Genomic DNA, 18,472 nt, shown 5'->3' with positions numbered 1-18,472 from the left:
AAGATCTACCAATCCTTTTAAAGTTATCTTACTTTTTCAGAATTCTGCATTAACCTCACGCCTACTGTCATCAGTTTACACGACCAGAGAACCCTGCTGTCCAGATCTGTTTAGTTAATCCTATTTGGAAAAAATGAAAGACAGCAACACTGTGAAGTTTGGTACCTTCCCACATCCCACAGCGTCTGAACGTAGTATATGATCGTATGTAAAATTATAAAATAATGACACTGACTTCCTGTTGCTTGGGAACTCGTCTGCACTTAATTTCTATTAGAAAAGTAAAAGAAAACTTTAAACAGTGACTGGCACTGAACTATTGAATAACCCATCGCCTTTCCTCCACTATTCCTTTACAGGTCCGGTTCCTCCAGACTGGAAAGGTCTTCCTGGCTTTCTTGATCATCCTGGAAACCCTGCAGGAAGCCATCCGCACTTAAGACAAGGCTCCTCTTTGTGAGCTTGTTCCTTGGCTCTATCAGGTCATCTAGAAAACACGCAAGAACACACACGCCTGCTTGACACAAACACTACCATGTTCTGTGTGTTCTGAGCTATTTCAAATTTAACCCCGTGCCAAATTTCCTAACATTTATTGACACTTCCACAACTGTCAGGGAAACACAGTGACCAAAACTCCTGTAACAAATCCTATTTCATCCTCCAGCATATCCGAGGTTGATTTTAAAACACCTCTTCCAGGTTTCTTGTTCTGGCTTAAATAAATCTCAGGCATCAGCTGGCCTTCTTTCATAAACACTCCGGAGAAAAAGCAAGGGCATGGATCTTCTCCTTTTAAAGGTCCACAACCGTGGCCTCCAGGCGCATGCGCGAGCGGCGGCTCTCGGGGCAGGATCGTGCTCCGCTGTCGAAGCAAATGTCCTGACTTACCCGCCTCACACAATCTCCTGATTCAAGAAGACATTTGTGGGATAAGGAACCGCTTTCCCTCTCACGTAGTTACCTAGTCTCTGGGAGGGTGGTATCCCACGGTCAAGGTGACAACATCCAAACCAAGAGGGGCCCTGCCAAAGCCCGCTTCTGCCGCTAACGCTGACGCAGCGGCCACACGGCGCCTCCTCGTTGCTTCTGCCCACCTGAGACACAAGCCGCGTCCCCTAGGCTTCAGTCCTTCCAATCTTGTGAACCCTGAGCACAGAGGTCTATCTTCCCATGAACCAAACAAGTGCTTGCAGTCAAAGGGACACAGGGCCACAGTCCTGCCGTCCCCGTAAGATGCCTTCTCAACCAGTGCTCTCTGGGGTTCATCAGGGAGAAATGTGGATAACGTCAACAAAGAAACCCAAAACACTACCCCAGCAGAGCCTCCTCTCTTCTGAGAATCGTGATCTTCTTCCTATGAAATGCCCTGCAAAAACTGTTTCTGCTAAGAGCACCATTATGACTCTTTGAGATTTCTTCCAGTGGCCTAACCAGGGAAATAATCTGTGTCACCCTGTTATTGTTCTAATGATTAATTCCTATAAATCCTAAATCATCATAAATACTATTTTAAGCTATGCGAATGAAAATCAGGCACACCTGAAGGCTGATGGGATGTGCAACTGAGACATAATACGCTTCAAATGTGGAATAAAACAAGACTTCCATGGAATCAAAATGAGAACTAGCAGCTTCCTGGGAGGAGTGAGCGGGAAGCAGGCAGCACAGACTTTCCGGGAGCGGCAATATGAACCTAAGTTATTTTGGGAGAAAGATGGCTCAAAAGTTATACCTGAGCTAACGTTCAGTGTGGACAGGCCCCTTGAGCACAAGGATCTCACTTTCCTAATTTAATATCTTTTTTTTCTTTTTTTCAATGCTAAAACATCAGTAAGAGCCTACCTGACATTTTGGAGAATTTGCTGAGCTGGGATTGATATTCCGCATTGCCTAAGAGTAAAAAATAAGATGGATAAAAATTACTTTGAGCCGCATGGTTTGGCTGTGTAGGCTGACTTACAAATTTCATCCAGACACATGACCACAGCACAGGATTCCCAAGCCAGCCCAGGAAGCAGCAGACCGAGGAAGACAGGAGCCGACGGAGTCACAAGAAACCAAAACCTCCCCGAGGACTCAACAGCAAGGACAGGACAGCAAGGCTTGAGGTGTCAGGACCCAAATAAAATGCGAATTGGTCAGGTAGATTGTTTGCTTCTGAGAATCAGAAGCAGGAAAAAAAATATAATTTAATGTTTCAGTGATAAGAGAAACTAACAAATTCACAGGAAGCCAAAAGACTTAAGACATAATGAATTTATACTGATTGCCAAAAAACAAAACCAAAAAATCCTAACAGACTATTAGTATAAGAATAGAGGAGATCTGTCACTTCCACATTAAGAAAAGACAACAACACAGTCAGTAGTAAAGTAGAAACAAAGAAATTACCCATAAAGGAAGCTAAGCTATGTTGGCCAGGACCCATCACCCACAGGAAGAGTGAGAGAGAGACTTGGAAAAACTCTTTGGGAGGAAGAGTTTTATAAACAGCAGCATCACCCATCACAAAAAAAAAAAAAACAAAAAAAACAAAAAAACAAGACAATACAACAGACAAACAAAAAGCCCAGGCTGATCTACAGAATGCAACATAATGATGGACGGCCCATTTCTAGACTTTAAAAAACTCAGGACACTTTGACACTGGCAATTAACTAACTGTTCTTAGTGAGATTTCTCAGTTTTGATGGTTTTCACCCCGTGTGTGAAACTGAGCCTTGTCCTTCCTTAGACCACCTAGGACCGATCAGTGATGGAGTGAAACGCTGCGTTCTTTCTTCTAACAGAGACATAATTACATCCTTGATGGTATTCCCTTGTTCCGAGGATAAAGTTTAATTTAAAGGAAAATTATTTTCCCTTTCCAGTAATTTGTTGGAAAGAGACACAGTGAACTGCGTCAGCTTCCTTTCTGCACCCTCTCGAGGGCAGGTAAGCACTCCGTCCGTCACGACGGCTCCCTGACACCAGCCCTGGCACAGCCCTTGCCATCAGGACCCGCTGTGGGCGCCAAGCACGCTCGAGTTACACGACAGGTCGCGGGCAGCACGGCCTCAAGCTGAGCCTGTCTGGGACTTCCCCGGCTTAGGTTCCTTCCCCAGGGCTCCAGTTTCTCAAATCACGGTTTCCAGGAACACTGTGAGCACACGGCCCTCAGCAGCGCCCGCACCCGGGTCGATGCGGTCACTTCCACACGTGGCACACTGCAATTGCGAGACAAGTAGCGGATGCACGTGTTTCACGTCTGTGAACACAGAGGATGTGTCTGGAAACACAGGATGAGAAACTGGTGGTGACTGACGCCCGAGAAGAGAACTCAGGACACGAAGGAGGAGGAGGAGGAGGCTTTGTCTTCGCGGACCCTCGCCTCCCGCACTTTCAGAATCGCACTCCCTGTCGTGTGGACTGTCACAACAGTTGACGTAAAACTTCAACAGTAAGTGACTCTAAGACCGCATCCCCGGTGTCTGAACCCTGTGGCCTCAGCTCGCCTTCCGGAACAAGGCCGGGGGCCCAGCACATCCTGAGGGGACGGACCGTCTGCCCTGGTGGAACACGAAGACCAGCGGCACTTTCTGAAGGGAAACTCCGGGGACAGGTCCTGACAGGTTCCCAGCCATCCAGGGGTAGGCCGCACCCGGGCCTACCAGCGCAGGGACCTTCTCAACTGGGTCACTGCGCAGGGACCTTCTCAACTGGGGGCAACGTGTATTACGTTTTAAGTCAAACACCCTGGGTTCAGCCACGCCGAATCCCACGTGTTCTCTGAGAAACGCCTTAGTGACCTATCACCCCTGACGGGCTTCCGTCTCCGGGAAAAGGGGTCTTCCGAGGGATGCGCCAGGGTCCCGAGGGCAAAACGGTCCGAGCCGCACCGTCTACGGCTCCGCAGCCCAGAGGGGACAGGCGCCCACCCGCGATGGGGGCCGGGTCGGGGAAGCAGGACGAGAACGGAGCCAGCGCGTCGTCTGCGTCACCCCAGCCGTGACAGAGCGCCGAGCCCCCCGACCCACGCGCGGCAAGCGAAGCCCGAAAAGCGAAGGCTGGCCTCTAACCTGGGGCCTCACCTGCCGGAGCAGCTCCTGCTGCTTCAGACGCAGCCTCTCCTTCTCCATCTGCAGCTGCTGCAGCCGCATCTGCTGGTTGGAGCCGCCGCTGCCAAGGACGCCCCCCGGTGGGCTCTGCGGGGCCAGGGGCGGGGGCTGCTTCGCCGGGGCGCTCTGCCCGACCCTCTGGTTCACGGCTAAAATGAAACAAAACATCGGTCCTAAAAATCTAATCGTAAATGCAAAGGACAGGTTTTCAAAAGCATCTGGGCACAGTCAGTGTAGCAGGAAAGCCACCGACAGGATGACGGTTAGGTCAATTTACTGTTCTCGCTGTCACCCCTGCTGCCGTTACAAGATGCCAGCCAGGTGAGAGCCCGAAACAAGAAGACGCTCTCACCTGCAGCGACAGGGGCAGAAGACATGCCATGTAAAAGCAAAGCATGTCACAGGAAGCACAGGACGCGTTACACGCACATCCAGAGAGGATCGAGCGCAGGCTGGGGACCTGTCTTGTCCGCTGCCTCTAGAGCTGGGAGGCTGACAAAGGACTGAGCGGCAGGGACGTCTGTGGTGACTTCTGGAGTGTGAATGACGTGAGCACAGGGTTTATGACAAATATAAAGATGCAAGTCCCACAAAATGACACTCAGCATTCAGAGCAGCAAAGCCCGTTAAAATGATCAACCCTTAACACACAAGCAGATTTCCACGACGGGAGGCTCGCTCGTGATCGAACAAGCCCACGAGATCTGGACAGCAGAGGCTCATCTCCAGCAACACCGCTGTGTCCCCTCACACAGCCCAGGGAGACTCAGGAGCTGGTTCCTAGCTGAACCTGTAACCATGTGACAATCAGAAACGGGTGGATCCTTATTCTACCGGATTTCCCGCGGAGGGAAGTTTTATTATGTGAAAATGGGAAGGACACATCACCTTTCCAGACACGTGAAGAACTGTTCAAGGTGAGATTTTGGGTCCCTGCTTCTACTAAATCGTTAATACACACTGACCAACAAAACCTCAGGCCCAAACAACTTCACAAATGTTGAATGAGAATACCAATCTCACACCACCTTCTCCAGACAACAGCAAACAAGACACACTTCACACAGCATTCACGAGGCCAACACAATCCTGACACGAGGGCATTCGAAGAAAGGAACATTACAGACCAACCTCTCTTGTGACCCTCACCACCAAAATCCGACCTAACGTACGCGGACAGCTCCTGCGACCCACTGCTGCCCCAGGCAGGTACCCAACTCCTCATGACAATTTCTCATGCATCCTCGGCTGTGCCACAGAGGCCGCCTGGTAAGTGCCAACTCTGGGAGATCTGAGCGAACTGCCCGGCATTTCGCAGCATCCACGATGCGCTAAGACCCTCGTCCCTCCAGGCGCCAGCACAGGAATGGCCTACGTATCCTCGGGGCTCTGCAGCATCTAGAACAAGGTCGGTCCTAAAAAAACTCGAGTTGAGTATTCACTGAGGCAGAAATGTAAGTAGTGAAGACAATGTATAACTCGAGCAAATTCCACCGAAGACTGGCCACCTGTGCTGTGGCACCACGTGTGTTGATACGGAGCTGAGGACATCGCAGGAAAGACCGTTACAGGCCAAACTCATGCACAACGGCCTCGTTCAGCCCGGCCTACTGGGTGGGCAGTGTGCAGTAGGTGATGAGGCTCCCGCCTTTTCTCTCCAGGCTTTCTCCAGTTCTTTTTCTAACTTCTTGACTTGAAGTCGTTTAGTTTAAATCTTTTCTTGGAGGATTTAAATCAATAAATGTACCCTTAAGTCGTGCTTTTCCTGAGTGTCTTACATCTTCAAATAGTGTAATTCATGACTGTTCCATTCCCAATACTTGTAGTTTCTACTGAGATTTCCATCTGACTCATGAGCTATTTACTACACTGTAATGCTTCCAAACAGGTTTCAAAGTTTCCAAATAATTTCCACAGAGAGAGAAGTAGAAAAAACATAGATGACAGATCTTCACGTGCTCATCAGGCAGCATCCTAATCCGTGCACATGGAGTCCCTTCTATCCTGCCGTCTCCCCGATTATTCTGAAGCAAATATCATAGCCTTTCATCCAGACGTAATCTCAGTACCTACCATTCGGGGTGTTTACTTGGATTCTTTGATCTTATAAGCATTTTCTCTTATGCTGAAAAACCTGGCTCTAACAACATCAATAGGTATTGCCCTCCCCAGACTGTTAAACTTATACCCAACAAAATGATTATTACAAGTTTCTAATTTGTCACTGTTGACTCAAAACATTCATTAGGTACATATGGTCACATCACTGTGGGTTAATTACCTAAGAGTCCCTCTCCCTGTCACATGGCCACCGACTCAATTTACAGATTCACTTGTGACACTGTGCTCTTGAACTGGAGAAACCTGCCTTACTTCCCCCACCCTGATCAGCTCACAGCCAACAGTCACCAGTGTTCGCAAAATCCACGCAACCACACGCACACTTCTTAGACAGAGGGCAGCATGTACGCTAAGGCTACTTTTCTACTGGTCTCCACTTTGCCTTTTTTGTTATTTCCTCCAAAGCAGGATATAGGGATTTTCTCTCATTTTTTTAAAATAGCTTATTAGTATCCCATTCAACCAATTTCCTGTTAAGTTTTCACTATCCTAGAATAAGCTCATACACACATTATTTTGTCTGTTACTGTATCTTGGGGTGGAGCCCTAGTTGGGAGAGGTGGCTGACTTCATGTTAAAAATGAGTACTTTTGCCAAGTCTCCCTGCTTCTTCCTTCCCACACCAGGGTTGTACCTGGCTGTATCCCTACCAGTGATGTAGGACAGTCCTTTTTCCCCATAAAATCCTTGCCAAACTTTTGGACTTCTGCCAATCTGAAAAGTGAGAAATGGTTGGTCAATGTCATTTTACTTTGCTACGTTTTATTTCAAAAGTTTGATCCATTTCCCTATTTTAAAGGGCCATTTGCATTTTTCATGCCAATTGTGTCTGTACCTTTTCCGAGACTTGCTAGTCTTTCTTTACGTTCTCTATTTTAGATAATCTTTATATACGAGGGGGAGACAGCTGTGGTCACATATATGTTACAAATAATCTCCCTCAGTTTACCATCTCTTTTTAGTTTGCTTTTTCCATATAATTGTATTTTTTAAGCAGTCAAATTTATCAGTCTTTTTGAAATTTGGGCTATGTTTTCCCCACTCCCTGATGACAAAGCAATTCATCAACTTTTTAATTCAAAAGCTATTCACTTTCTTTTTATGTATTTATTTGGCAATTCAATCCACTCCACTTGGAATTTATCCTGGAATATGGAGTGAATAAATCTGATTTTATATTTTCATGCCTATTTGCCCAACACTACCCACATAAAGTATATCCTTCCCCCAAAGACGTCTTTTATCAGACTAAATTGCCACATTACGTTGCTTCTGGACTTTCTATTCATTAATCTTATCCCAGATGCCACAATTTTAATCCCAACATTAATGATATGTGTTAATGGCTGGTAGGGCAAACCATATACATTTTTCGAAGCTGACTTTTTTTATCGAGACTATTTTTTTTTTTTAACACGTTCATTTATTTTTGAGAAGGGGGGTAGGGGAAGAGAGCGAGGGAGACACAGAATCTGACGCAGGCTCCAGGCTCTGAGCTGTCAGCACAGAGCCTGAGGCGGGGCTTGAACTCACAAGCCCCGAGATCATGACCTGAGCTGAAGTCGGATGCTAAACCTAGTGGACGCTAAACCTAGTGCGCTGAACCTAGTGAGCCTAGGCGCCCCATAGGAATCTAATTTAACTGCACTGTAGTTAAAAGAACAGGGTCTGTGTACAGATTGCTGAGATTTGTACTTGATGCGTGGTGAGTCCTCGCTCTTGGACTAGGCCAGGCCCACAGCTGTCCTGTCTCCCTTGTCCGTAACACTCTGAGCTCCTGACATCCTCAGGACCCGAGGCCCCTAAACCTGCCTGCGCTTGCTCACTGTATTATGTGGGTTTTACCTTCTGACCCACAGAGATTATTTTCCGCAATTTATGACCCTAGTCATGTCTTTCTGGTGATCTCTTCTTAGTATTTTGTCTGGCAGAGCAGAGACGGGATGTCAAAACAGGACCTGCCGCTCCATGCTGTTCAAAGCCGGATTAGTTGTCTTATACTGCCCAACAAAAGTCATATTTATTTATGATCTGTCTTTAGAAAAAATAAATGGCTTAAAGTTTCATAATCACGGTTGTAGTTTAGCATTTTGTAGGGGAATGGATACAAAAAAATAAGCCCGAAATTTTAAGTGCTAAGATCTGCCACAATCTGTATTGTGATTTCCATTTAAATCATAGGCTATTCAGGACACCGTTATGCTTCCAAACACGTTTAAGTCTGGAATCAACAATCTCATTTAATACAACTGCTTACATCTACTTGTCACCAACAGGTATTGTCACAATACCAAACACATTGCCTTTGTAGTCAAGCCAACCCCACAACTCAGTCATTCCTCTAATCCTCAGCTTCTTCAGCTGTGTCTGGGGACACCGTATGTCCCTTTCGGAGACACTGTGGAGATTAATCTATGCAGAGCACACACTCTGGCCCTGGGGACAAGAGGGGCTCCATAAATGCTACCTTGTTCCTTCCCTGGGGCACTTCTTCCTAAACTTTAAGATTCCTAGTCCTACAGATAATTATGCTGCCCTCTGCCTTCTCCCACTTTACCAGGCCACTCCCGGTTTGTCAGTACACTACAATTCAGAGATACGAATATTTTTCTTTCCAGTAAGATCTAAACAGAAAAAATGGGTAGTGCAGTCCTAACTCAACCCTGAGACATCCTTCTCCTTTAGTGAAACACACTCCTGGCATTCCAGCACAATACTCAGTACTCGATATGTTTCCCCTCAGAAATGTTCTATACATTTGCTATTTCAGTGTGGAGGAGTTGAGGGGATGATCTGAGAACCGATCACATGCAGTGAACACCTCATAAAGTGCAACTTAGAACAAACAGCTATTGGGGATAATATGTTTTTGGTTCCAAGCAATTAAATAATTTAAACAAGAAACTGCTACGAAATAGCCCATTAATAACTTGACTGATTGCAAAACTGACTCTCGAGCAATACACTTACATATTTCATCTAATATGAAGAATCCGAAAATTCAGCTTTCCCCACTGGATTTTTATTAAGAAATACAACATTTAACAAGTTAATATAAATATGTACTGTTGTGAAAATGGACAATAACAAATTGCTTGAAAATAAAGAGGGAAGGATCCTGTGCTTCCCTTCAGTTTTCCAGAATTAAATACTGTCAGCGGTGATCATCGAGGACAGTGAGGGCTGCTGAAGGCTCCTGAATTGGTTGGTAGGCTCTTTTTCAGATTTAAGCTTATTTAACTATTCAAAACCCACGTAAAGGGAGAAACAGGAGAGCAAAAGATGAAGGAAAAACAACTCCGCAGAACTGAAGTTTGCACAAAACTAGCAACAGATATGGTCTCTCTGGCTGACACTGGTGAGGACTTAATTGTGTCTGCCCAAACGCTGTTACCTGTGGATACAAACAGTGCTACAAACTTTCCCTATGAAGAGTGTATTTCAGTGACCAACTCAACCCCGCTGATCTACGGAAGCTGGAATGATTCCCTCCAGAAGCATCCTGCTCTTTACCTTCTCAGTATCTCACGCATTTCAACAAAGCAGAGCAGCGCACCCACAGGGGCCTGGCAGAGACCGCACAAGCAGGGGGGAAACAAAACAGGCTTTGTTTCCCAGGAAAAGGGGGCAGGGCGGCTAAAAACAAACAAACAAACAAAAAAACCCAACAAAACAGAACAGCAGTGCGAAGTTCTTCTCTCCGTGATCAACTACTGAAATCCCAAGGTCTCCTCCACTTTTAATAACATTTCTAGAAGGTAAAGAGAAAAAAAAAGTCCTTAAAAAATATGACAGGGTTTTAAAAAAATACTCTGTATTTTAAAATTCAGAGTCTGTGCAGCTTGGACTATGAAATAGTAACTGTTTCAAGTTTCACTTAACAAATCAGTCCTGTCAGCTTTATGATAGCAAGCTACGGTCTCAGCAATTACTGAAAAGACACCACCTTCTCAACACACAGGAGGCCATGCCCCCGGCGGGTCTCTTCCCAGACTTCATCTTCAGGACCTGCATTTTCAAATTTCAGAATGTTTTTAAGACTTCATAATTGCTAACCTCAATCTTGAAATATTACAAAGTATTACAGAACGGACACTCAACCATAAACTTTGGGAAAATACATTCAGTCCCAGTGATGCCTTCATTAAGCATAAATTTAAAATTGGAACCAGTGTCTGAACTTTTAAAACGTTAACTTACACCCAGTCCCTCATGACTCAAGACGGCACGTGTTACTTTGTCTAATATTTTATCAAGTCTCAGACACTGCATGCCTACATATTAGTTTGTTCTTAACATTTATAAACAAATTTTAGGTTTTGCACATATCTACAAGGACACTGAAGACTATAAAATAATAGACTTGTTAAAAGAAATGAATGCTCTTGATTAAGCTATGTACTGAAATGGCAGTGTTGTGCCAGGAATGATTTCTTAAAAAGTAAGCTTTACTGGGGTGCCTGGATGGCTCAGTTGGTAGAGCGACCAACTCTTGACCTTGGGATTATGGGTTCCAGCCCCATGTTGGGTGTAGAGATTACTTAAAAATAAAATCTTGGGGGCCTGGGTGGCTCAGTCGGTTAAGTGTCTGACTTGGTTTTGGCTCAAGTCAGGATCTCACAGTTCACGAGCTTGAGCCTCGTGTAGGGCTCTGGGCCGACAGCTCCAAGCCTGCTTGGGAATGACCCTCTCCCTCTCTCTCTGCCCCTCCCCTGCTCATGCCGTCTCTCTCTCAAAAATAAGTAGACTTAAAAAAAAAATAAAATCTTAAAAAATAAGTTTTACTGACCTATGTCACCCTTTTAACAGTTTGTATAGATTCACAGAATTGTGTAGCCATCACCAATTTCAGAACATTTTCATCCCCTGAAAGAGACTGGGTATCCTCAGCACTACACTTCCTGTGCCCCCAACTCCGGGAGACGGTGACAGATTTCCGTCTGTAGATGTGCTGATCCTGGACAGAACGGAGTAAAACAGTACGTGGCCTCTGGGACTGGCGGGTTCCACCGTGCACGTGTTCAAGGTTCAACCATCTTTGCAGCGTGTACCAGCGTGTACCAGCATCTCCTGTCTTTTGGCTGCCGAGTAACACTCCACCATGCGGATGTAGCACCCTTTTCATCCGTTCATCAACTGACGGGCACCTGTGTCATTTCCACTTCTCGGCTGCTGTGAAGGACACTGCTGAGTACTCATGTTCAGGTGTCTGTGCAGATGCTCGGTTTCCACTTCTTCTGCATAAACACCTAGGAAAGGACCTGCGAGGCCCTAGTGCGACTGTGTGTCCAACTCAAGGATCTGCCAACACCGTTTTCCAAAACGGCTGTATCAGTTTTCAGTCCCCTCAGCACCGAGTGAGGGTTCCAACTTCTCCATATTCCGGTCAACTCTTGCACAGTCTGTCCTTGATTTTAGCAGTCTGACCGGCTACCAGCCGGCATCTCACTGTGGTTTTTTTTAGGTGACAGCAGCTCACCTCCTCCAGGCCCCGGCTCCAGGCCCCAGCTCAGGGCTTGGCTGCAGGCTCTAAGCCCCAGGGCCCAGGTCTCATCACAGGCAGGGGGTGGGGAGTCCCTCATCCCTCAGTCCCTCCCTCTCACACTCTGTACTTTGCTCCTTTCCCAAACATCAACCCACAGGCCCCCAAAACTGGGTTTAAGACTTTAAATCTTTAAACTGTTTAAAAAATACTGACAACAAACCATAATTTAGGTCAATTCAACTTCTTTCAAACATCTATCAAGAGACTGGCATGAAAGGGGCTCCTGGGTGGCTCAGTCGGTTAAACGTTTGACTTCAGCTTGCGTCGTGATCTCACGGTTTGTGAGTTGAGCCTTGCACTGGGCTCTGTGTCGACAGCTCGAAGCCTGGAGCCTGCTTCGGATTCTGCATCTGCCCCTCTCACTCTCTGCCCCTCCCCCGCTGAAGCTCTCTCTCTAGCTCTCAAAAAATGAGTAAACATTAAAAGGAAAACATTTTTTTATAAAGATTTTAAGTTTTACAAATTCCACATGGATAACTCCCATTAAAAAAAAAAGATGTTTCTTCACTATGTGATTGCATCCGTAAACCACCATCAAATACAAACTACATGCAAACTCACTAACACACGTGTGCTCACCGTTGGTGAGACTGCTTTTATCATCATGGATCAAGTTTTTGGGCACCATCCTCCTGAATGTAACATTAAAAAGCAAAAACCAAACATGATAAGACAAACCACATGTACACAAATAAACAGCAAACCTCCGGTACTGAAATTATTTTGATATTCTATAATCTTTGGCGTTAAAACACTCATTTCAAAAAATAGATATTCATTTCACTAAGTGCTTAAGTTAAAAAAAAGCATAAAATAAGGGTAATAATTGCTGACAATCTCGACTGTGTTTTAAGTCAGACTTCACTACGTACACAGCCTGGGATATTACTTCACATCAGCTTCCATCAGGCTTTTGCCTTTTCTATCAGAGCAGCTTTACAGGAGTTCTCCATTTTAGAAACAAAGCATACCAAAGATGCACCATCTTTAAGGCGGCCAAGCTGAACCCTGCTAATGTAAGCATTTTTAAACTCCTCTGCATCCAGAGACTGAGTGAGGACCAAACTGTTTGACGCAGAACGCCCCCCCCACCCCTCCAATCAGGTCTGTTTCCTGGGCATACGCACCACGGGATCAGGCTCCTCTTTAGGTTAAGGGCTGAAAGATTTCTCTGTCTCCTCTTCAAAAGTACTTCCCAGCTGTGACCGGAGGGCCAAGCGCTAAACTGAGATGATGCAATAAAAAGTCCAAAAGTGTCTCTGAAACCTCATGGGCTCGAGTCCGTAAGGCTGCTGGGGAGTAGCCTTAAGCAAGGGTCCAAAGCAGTTACTGAAGAACCCACAATCTAGCATCCTTTATTAAATTTTAATTAAGCGCCAGAAATAATTCTCAAAAAGCATCCAGTATAATCTCATCACATGTAAGTCAAGAGAAGTCAGGTACTCTTCTGAGTGAGTTGGGTTATTCTGTGGTACCAGAAAAGCTCAGATCTCGATTCCCGATTGAGCAGGTAACATCTTCTGCATCAGAGCTCACCTGAACTCAGCACATTACGGAATTACCACTACACAGTAAGCGGGAGGCTAGCTACCTTCTGTCCTTCTGTGGATGTGAAAACAGGATGTTTGGAAGGCATATAAAAGTTGAGACACACCCTAATTATCTTTCTCAGTGGAAAACGCACACATAAGAAAAGACTACCTTGCGTGTTACATTTAAAGAGTCAGTAGTAAAACGGTGTCCAGAGAAGGGGAGCGACCTGGTTGAGATCCCAGAACTCTTAGTGCACGAAAAAAAAAAAAAAAATTGACAAGCCACAGTAGGACAGAGAATGCTTCTGGGATTGAACTGTATTCACAAATCTGACGGGAAGTAAATTTCTAGGTATTAAAGGGACACATACTTTCTGGTCATTAGAACTTTCCTTAAATAGAACCAACTGCTAAGCTCCTACTCTAGGGAAAGGTCAAACCTGAGGCTGGAAGACAGGCTCTTAAGGACATGATGGAGGTGGCATGATAATCCATCCGGACGGCTTCACACTCCGCTGCCATCGGGCCATCTCTTCTATAACTGGAAACCTCCGAGTAATTTCCTCAAGGTGAGTCACAATAGAAATGCATTAACCATTGTCACCTTCTTCCCTCTGAAATGTCCACGTATCAGTGTTGGTGTTCCTAAAACAGTAACTGCATGAAATCTAAATTTCAAAACACTTCTAGGTCTGAAAAGATCAAGTTCAGATTCCAGTTCTGTCACAGAACTATAGAACCTTGGACAGGTCACAGTTTCCCTACGTCTCAGAGGAACACCTATTTTGAGCAATTCTTCGTATGTCTTTCCCCATTATTTTTTTTTAAGCACGTATGTGTTGGTGTGGGGAGTCAACAGCGACTGAGTGGCACTGGTGAGTGAGGGCCAGGGATGCTGAGCGCCCCCAGCCCCAGAATACCACTTTTCACCGCGGGTTAGAGGCATTATAAATTTCTTTCCAGGGCCAAATTTTGGGAGGTTTATCCATTAAACTTTTTTCATTAGCAACAGTTCTTCTTACCTAAAATACAATGAATTATCTTTTTCCCTCTCTCCTAAGGAGTGAATAATGCAGTCTACAACCCAGTAGGTACAATTTGGGATCACCAGGAAAGATTTAAAAGAGTGTAAGGAAAAAAAATACTTTAACGCATGATTATCCAGACACTTGTTTTAGTAAAATTCATATGGTTAGATGTTGACATTCTATCCACCCAAGACTCCATTCACGGAGATACAGTTCAGTGTCCACGGCCTTCAGTGCATTTTCCTGTGTCCACTAGAGCAGACTTAGGTATTCAGTTGGTCATTAGGTACATTTTCATCAAAAGTAAAGTGCCACTTCACTTATTACAACAGCTATCGAGAATACTTGGTGTTAAAAAGAAAAGGTTAATGTATATCTAAAAAGTTAAAATTTTTAATAAACCCCTCATTATTGATGCAAAGATTTAACCTTGATTAAGAAATATGTGCTTGGGGCGCCTCGGTGGCTCAGTTGGTTAAGCGTCCGACTTCGGCTCAGGTCATGATCTCGTGGCTTTTGAGTTCGAGCCCCATGTCTGGCTCTGTGCTGACAGCTCAGAGCCTGGAGCCTGCTTCAGATTCTCTGTCTCCCTCTCTCTCTGCCCCTTCCCTGCTCATGCTCTGTCTCTCTCGGTCTCAAAAATAAATAAAACATTAAAATAAAATAAAAATAAATAAAAAAGAAATATGTGCTTAACTTTGGCTATGAGTCTTAATAAATTTATCTATTCTTCTTTTTTTCATTTTAGTTATCTTTATTTTAGGAAATTCCCTCTCTCTCTCTCTCTCTCTCTCACACACACACACACACACACGCACGCACGCACGCACACCAAGTTTTGGGAAACTGAAACAAAGAACCAAAATCAACATCTGGGTTTTAATTACCTTTGACATTTCTGTGCACGGAATTTCTATGCACAGAACTGTTAGGAATTAAAGACTATTCTGTTTTTGCCACACCAGACTGTTCATTACATCGTTTAAGACTCAAAAGATATATTTTTTAGCCCAAATCTCTAGTTCCAATATTCCATTTACACCAAACATGTTTTTTTCCAGTGGTACCATCAGCACCTATTTCCAGAAACACAAAATGCTAACATTATTTAATATGTCCTTTTATACAAACAGTAAGGACAGTAACATTACACAAAAGATGAGTCCCCTGATTATCAGTGTTTTGGAGATCTTTCATTCTAAAAAGAAATGATATTTTTGTGTGTTTTCATTAAGGCTTTTACCAGACACTATTCATAGGACTATTACATAACAAAGAAATGTTTAAAACTTGAGACTCTTCATGTTTACAATAAATTTACATATTTAAAATCTCCAGGAAAGAGTCATTATATGAAGTCATGTAACAGCCTACATAATATTCAGGCACCAATTCCTAATTGGATTAATTCAAAATTCCTGACAGGAATCCTTAAAAACAAACAAAACCCCTTCTTTTCTCAAAGCCAATAAGTTATCAGGAAATCCTTATTGTCAGTGATGTCACTTCATGATTTGTTACAAATTACTAGTAAATTCTCTAAAATAACGTAAATGGCAAAAATGTATAGTTTTTAAATGTTAAACAAGAAAATCGGATGAAAGAAAAGCAATCCACAAATTACTCTTTAATTTCCTAAAGTCATATGGATAATTTATTAACTTTCTGCAGGAAGGAGGACGGACACAGGATTCTAAAATGTAAGAGGCTGGTGTCTGAAGAAGGGAAGGGATGTCAAGCTCACACAGCTTACACAGAGGTGGATCCTTCTATTCCACAACGTCACAAGAGAAGATTAACTTGACCCAAGCTAAACACAGGTAAATAATACAGATTTGGGGAGTACAGGAAAGCAACCTCACAACCACGAAAACAAGAACCCACCGTTTGTACGTGCACAGCTCAAAGGGTCAGAAAGCGGACAATCTGTATTTTTCTGGCAGAGATAAAACCCACTCCTGTCTCGAACCTCAGACTTCATGAGCACCCCTGCACTCAGCAGCCTGGCTCTAACCGCCAGAGCCCCAGCCTGGAGAAGCCCCCGCCCCCCTGTTACACTGGGGCTCTGATTGAAAAGGTCTGGAACAGATTAAAAGTCAGGCCACAAAATAAAAAGCTCTGGCAGGCTATCAAGCCTGTCTGGAAGACACACACACAGTGGGCCCAAACAGGGAAACTATGGGCAGTAAGAGAATTTTATGGAACTTTTCTTTGGAATATGCAATTGAATGTGCGTATGCATGTGCTGAAGGCAGGGTGGGAGAATTGTTTTCAGTACTCTTCCTTACTCAAAACAAAAGACCAAGCTCTGTGCATAATTAATGGATCTACCTAGGGTCACGGTCAAGTTGCTTTATTTCACTATTTTAACTGAAAGCACTTACAGAAAAAAACAAAGCAAAAACAACAACAACAACAACTTTGTCCCAATTCCTGATTTCTGGAGTTAGCCAAGAGTTAATTATCATCTTTCATAACCTTATGTTGGGGGGGTGGGGGTGGGGGGGAACCACAGACCACTTAAAAAAAAAATCTCCAAAATGTGGACAAGCTGAATCCATTTCATTAAATATGACTTAAGGAAACATGGCTGTTATCGCCCCAGTCCATACAAATGGCAACATTTATTAAAATTCTCTACCCTACTTGGTTTCCTATTTCAACCACAAGGCTTACTGAAGTATTAAATAAAATCTGAAGTTGCAAATTATTAACATGCCACATTACTTTTTTTAACACCCAAACAGACTTTGAAGCTCAAAAGTCTAACATTGAAGCCAAGCAGCTATCTGTCAAAAAGGACAGTCTGTTCTCTGATCCACCTTGGCTTCATGTGAACAGGGGGTCCCAACTAGCCCACCAATGACCAGTCAGCGTGGGGGGAACCCAGATGTTGGAGGTTTCTGAAGGTATACATACAGACATAGCCAAACCGTTCACCATGTTTCTGAGAGGGAAGTAATTTTACCCAAGAAGCTCTGGGCAGAGTTTCTTTTCCCTCCAGGATTGTGTTTTGAAGGCATTCACAGAGTTAATTCCTCCTTCCCGTAAGAGTCCCCACAGTTGTTGTTAGGTCAACCCCGCAGAGCTTCAAAAGCCCCACACTCCTCGGTCTGACCTACTCGATGATCTGCACGTTGTTTTCATTTAGCTGTATCCAGTCCAAAATGCAAACTTCAAAACCACAATGCTTTGCTCCTTTTTAGATTCAGTTTTCCGTGGCTTTGGAAGAGTGTCTCAGAAACCCCACTGAAATAATAGAACAGCGGAAAAACACGGGATAAAAAGGCACTAAAGAGGTTGTATATGATTATCAGAACGTGAATGTGTGCATTTGGGAGGGGAGTGTTCCTTTGTGCAGAGGGTGATTTAGAAGGGAATACGGCTTTGCTTTTTTGTTTCCTGAATAAAAAACTAAGGAACCTTCCTTAAAAAAAAGAAAGCCAGTCAGAGGGAGAAGAACAGAGAAAATGCCTTCACTGGCGCCTCCCCAGGGTGACAGCTCCAGCCCAGTGGAGGACAGAAAACCAGACAGCCTCCAGCACAGGCCACTCCTCGCTGCAGGTGCACAGAAGCAGACACTGGGTCAGGACCAAAGCCGGCATCCCAGGCCTTACAGCAGTGTGGCAGCCTGACTAGCACTGCAGTTAGAAAGACCGTTTTACGCACATTCACTGCGTCGCTCAAAGGGTGAAAGGAGCAGGACTCTGGTTAGTAAGCTGCCACAAGCCGTCCCACCCCACCCCCAGCCCAGGCGCCCAGGCTGCAGAGCAGACTCACACCTGCATGTGTCAGGTGCAGAGTGAACATATGTAAGGAGGTATAAAAGCAGGACTGGAAAAGCTAGCTGGGCAGTCCTCCTGTTCAATACTAGAAAGCAACGCAATTTTATTTCAGGGGATGGTCCCAAATTCACACACACACACACACACACACACACACACACACACACACACAGTTATCAAAAATATCTAAAAAAGGTTTTGAGTTGAACCTTTACCAAAACGAGGGTCAAGCCTCGGGTCTAGCCAAGAGGTGGTCTTGTTCTTATGGTTTATATAGTAGATTTCTCCATCCTGAGTCATGGCTTGTTCCCATCCGTCAGGCAGAGGACCTATAAATACAGAAAGAAAAAAAAAAAAATCA

General features: G+C 44.6%; 1 protein-coding gene and 1 long non-coding RNA gene across 9 annotated transcripts in view; both read right to left on the bottom strand.

Moving 5' to 3' along the window:
• YAP1 (Yes1 associated transcriptional regulator) overlaps window positions 1–18,472 on the bottom strand; it is a 113,186-nt gene that overhangs the window by 17,743 nt on the left and 76,971 nt on the right. The window contains exons 4-6 of one of the 8 annotated variants that reach the window (XM_045038186.1): window positions 18,321–18,440; window positions 4,062–4,249; window positions 1,846–1,893 (exon numbers count right to left, since the gene is read on the bottom strand). In XM_045038186.1, coding sequence (XP_044894121.1) covers window positions 1,846–1,893; window positions 4,062–4,249; window positions 18,321–18,440 — 356 coding nt within the window. The remainder of the gene's footprint in view (window positions 1–1,845; window positions 1,894–4,061; window positions 4,250–18,320; window positions 18,441–18,472) is intronic. The other 7 variants (XM_045038187.1, XM_045038188.1, XM_045038189.1 and 4 more) reach the window with 7 other exon arrangements.
• Window positions 9,222–12,103, bottom strand: LOC123380304. Its single transcript, XR_006585839.1, has 2 exons — window positions 11,011–12,103; window positions 9,222–9,972 (listed from the first exon to the last, which is right to left on the bottom strand). It is a non-coding gene; the product is annotated as an uncharacterized LOC123380304 (long non-coding RNA).

Source organism: Felis catus, chromosome D1 (assembly GCF_018350175.1).
Source record: "Felis catus isolate Fca126 chromosome D1, F.catus_Fca126_mat1.0, whole genome shotgun sequence".
NCBI lineage: Eukaryota > Metazoa > Chordata > Mammalia > Carnivora > Felidae > Felis > Felis catus.
The sequence above is the reverse complement of the archived record's forward strand: the minus strand, read 5'-3'. Positions and strand labels throughout refer to the sequence as shown.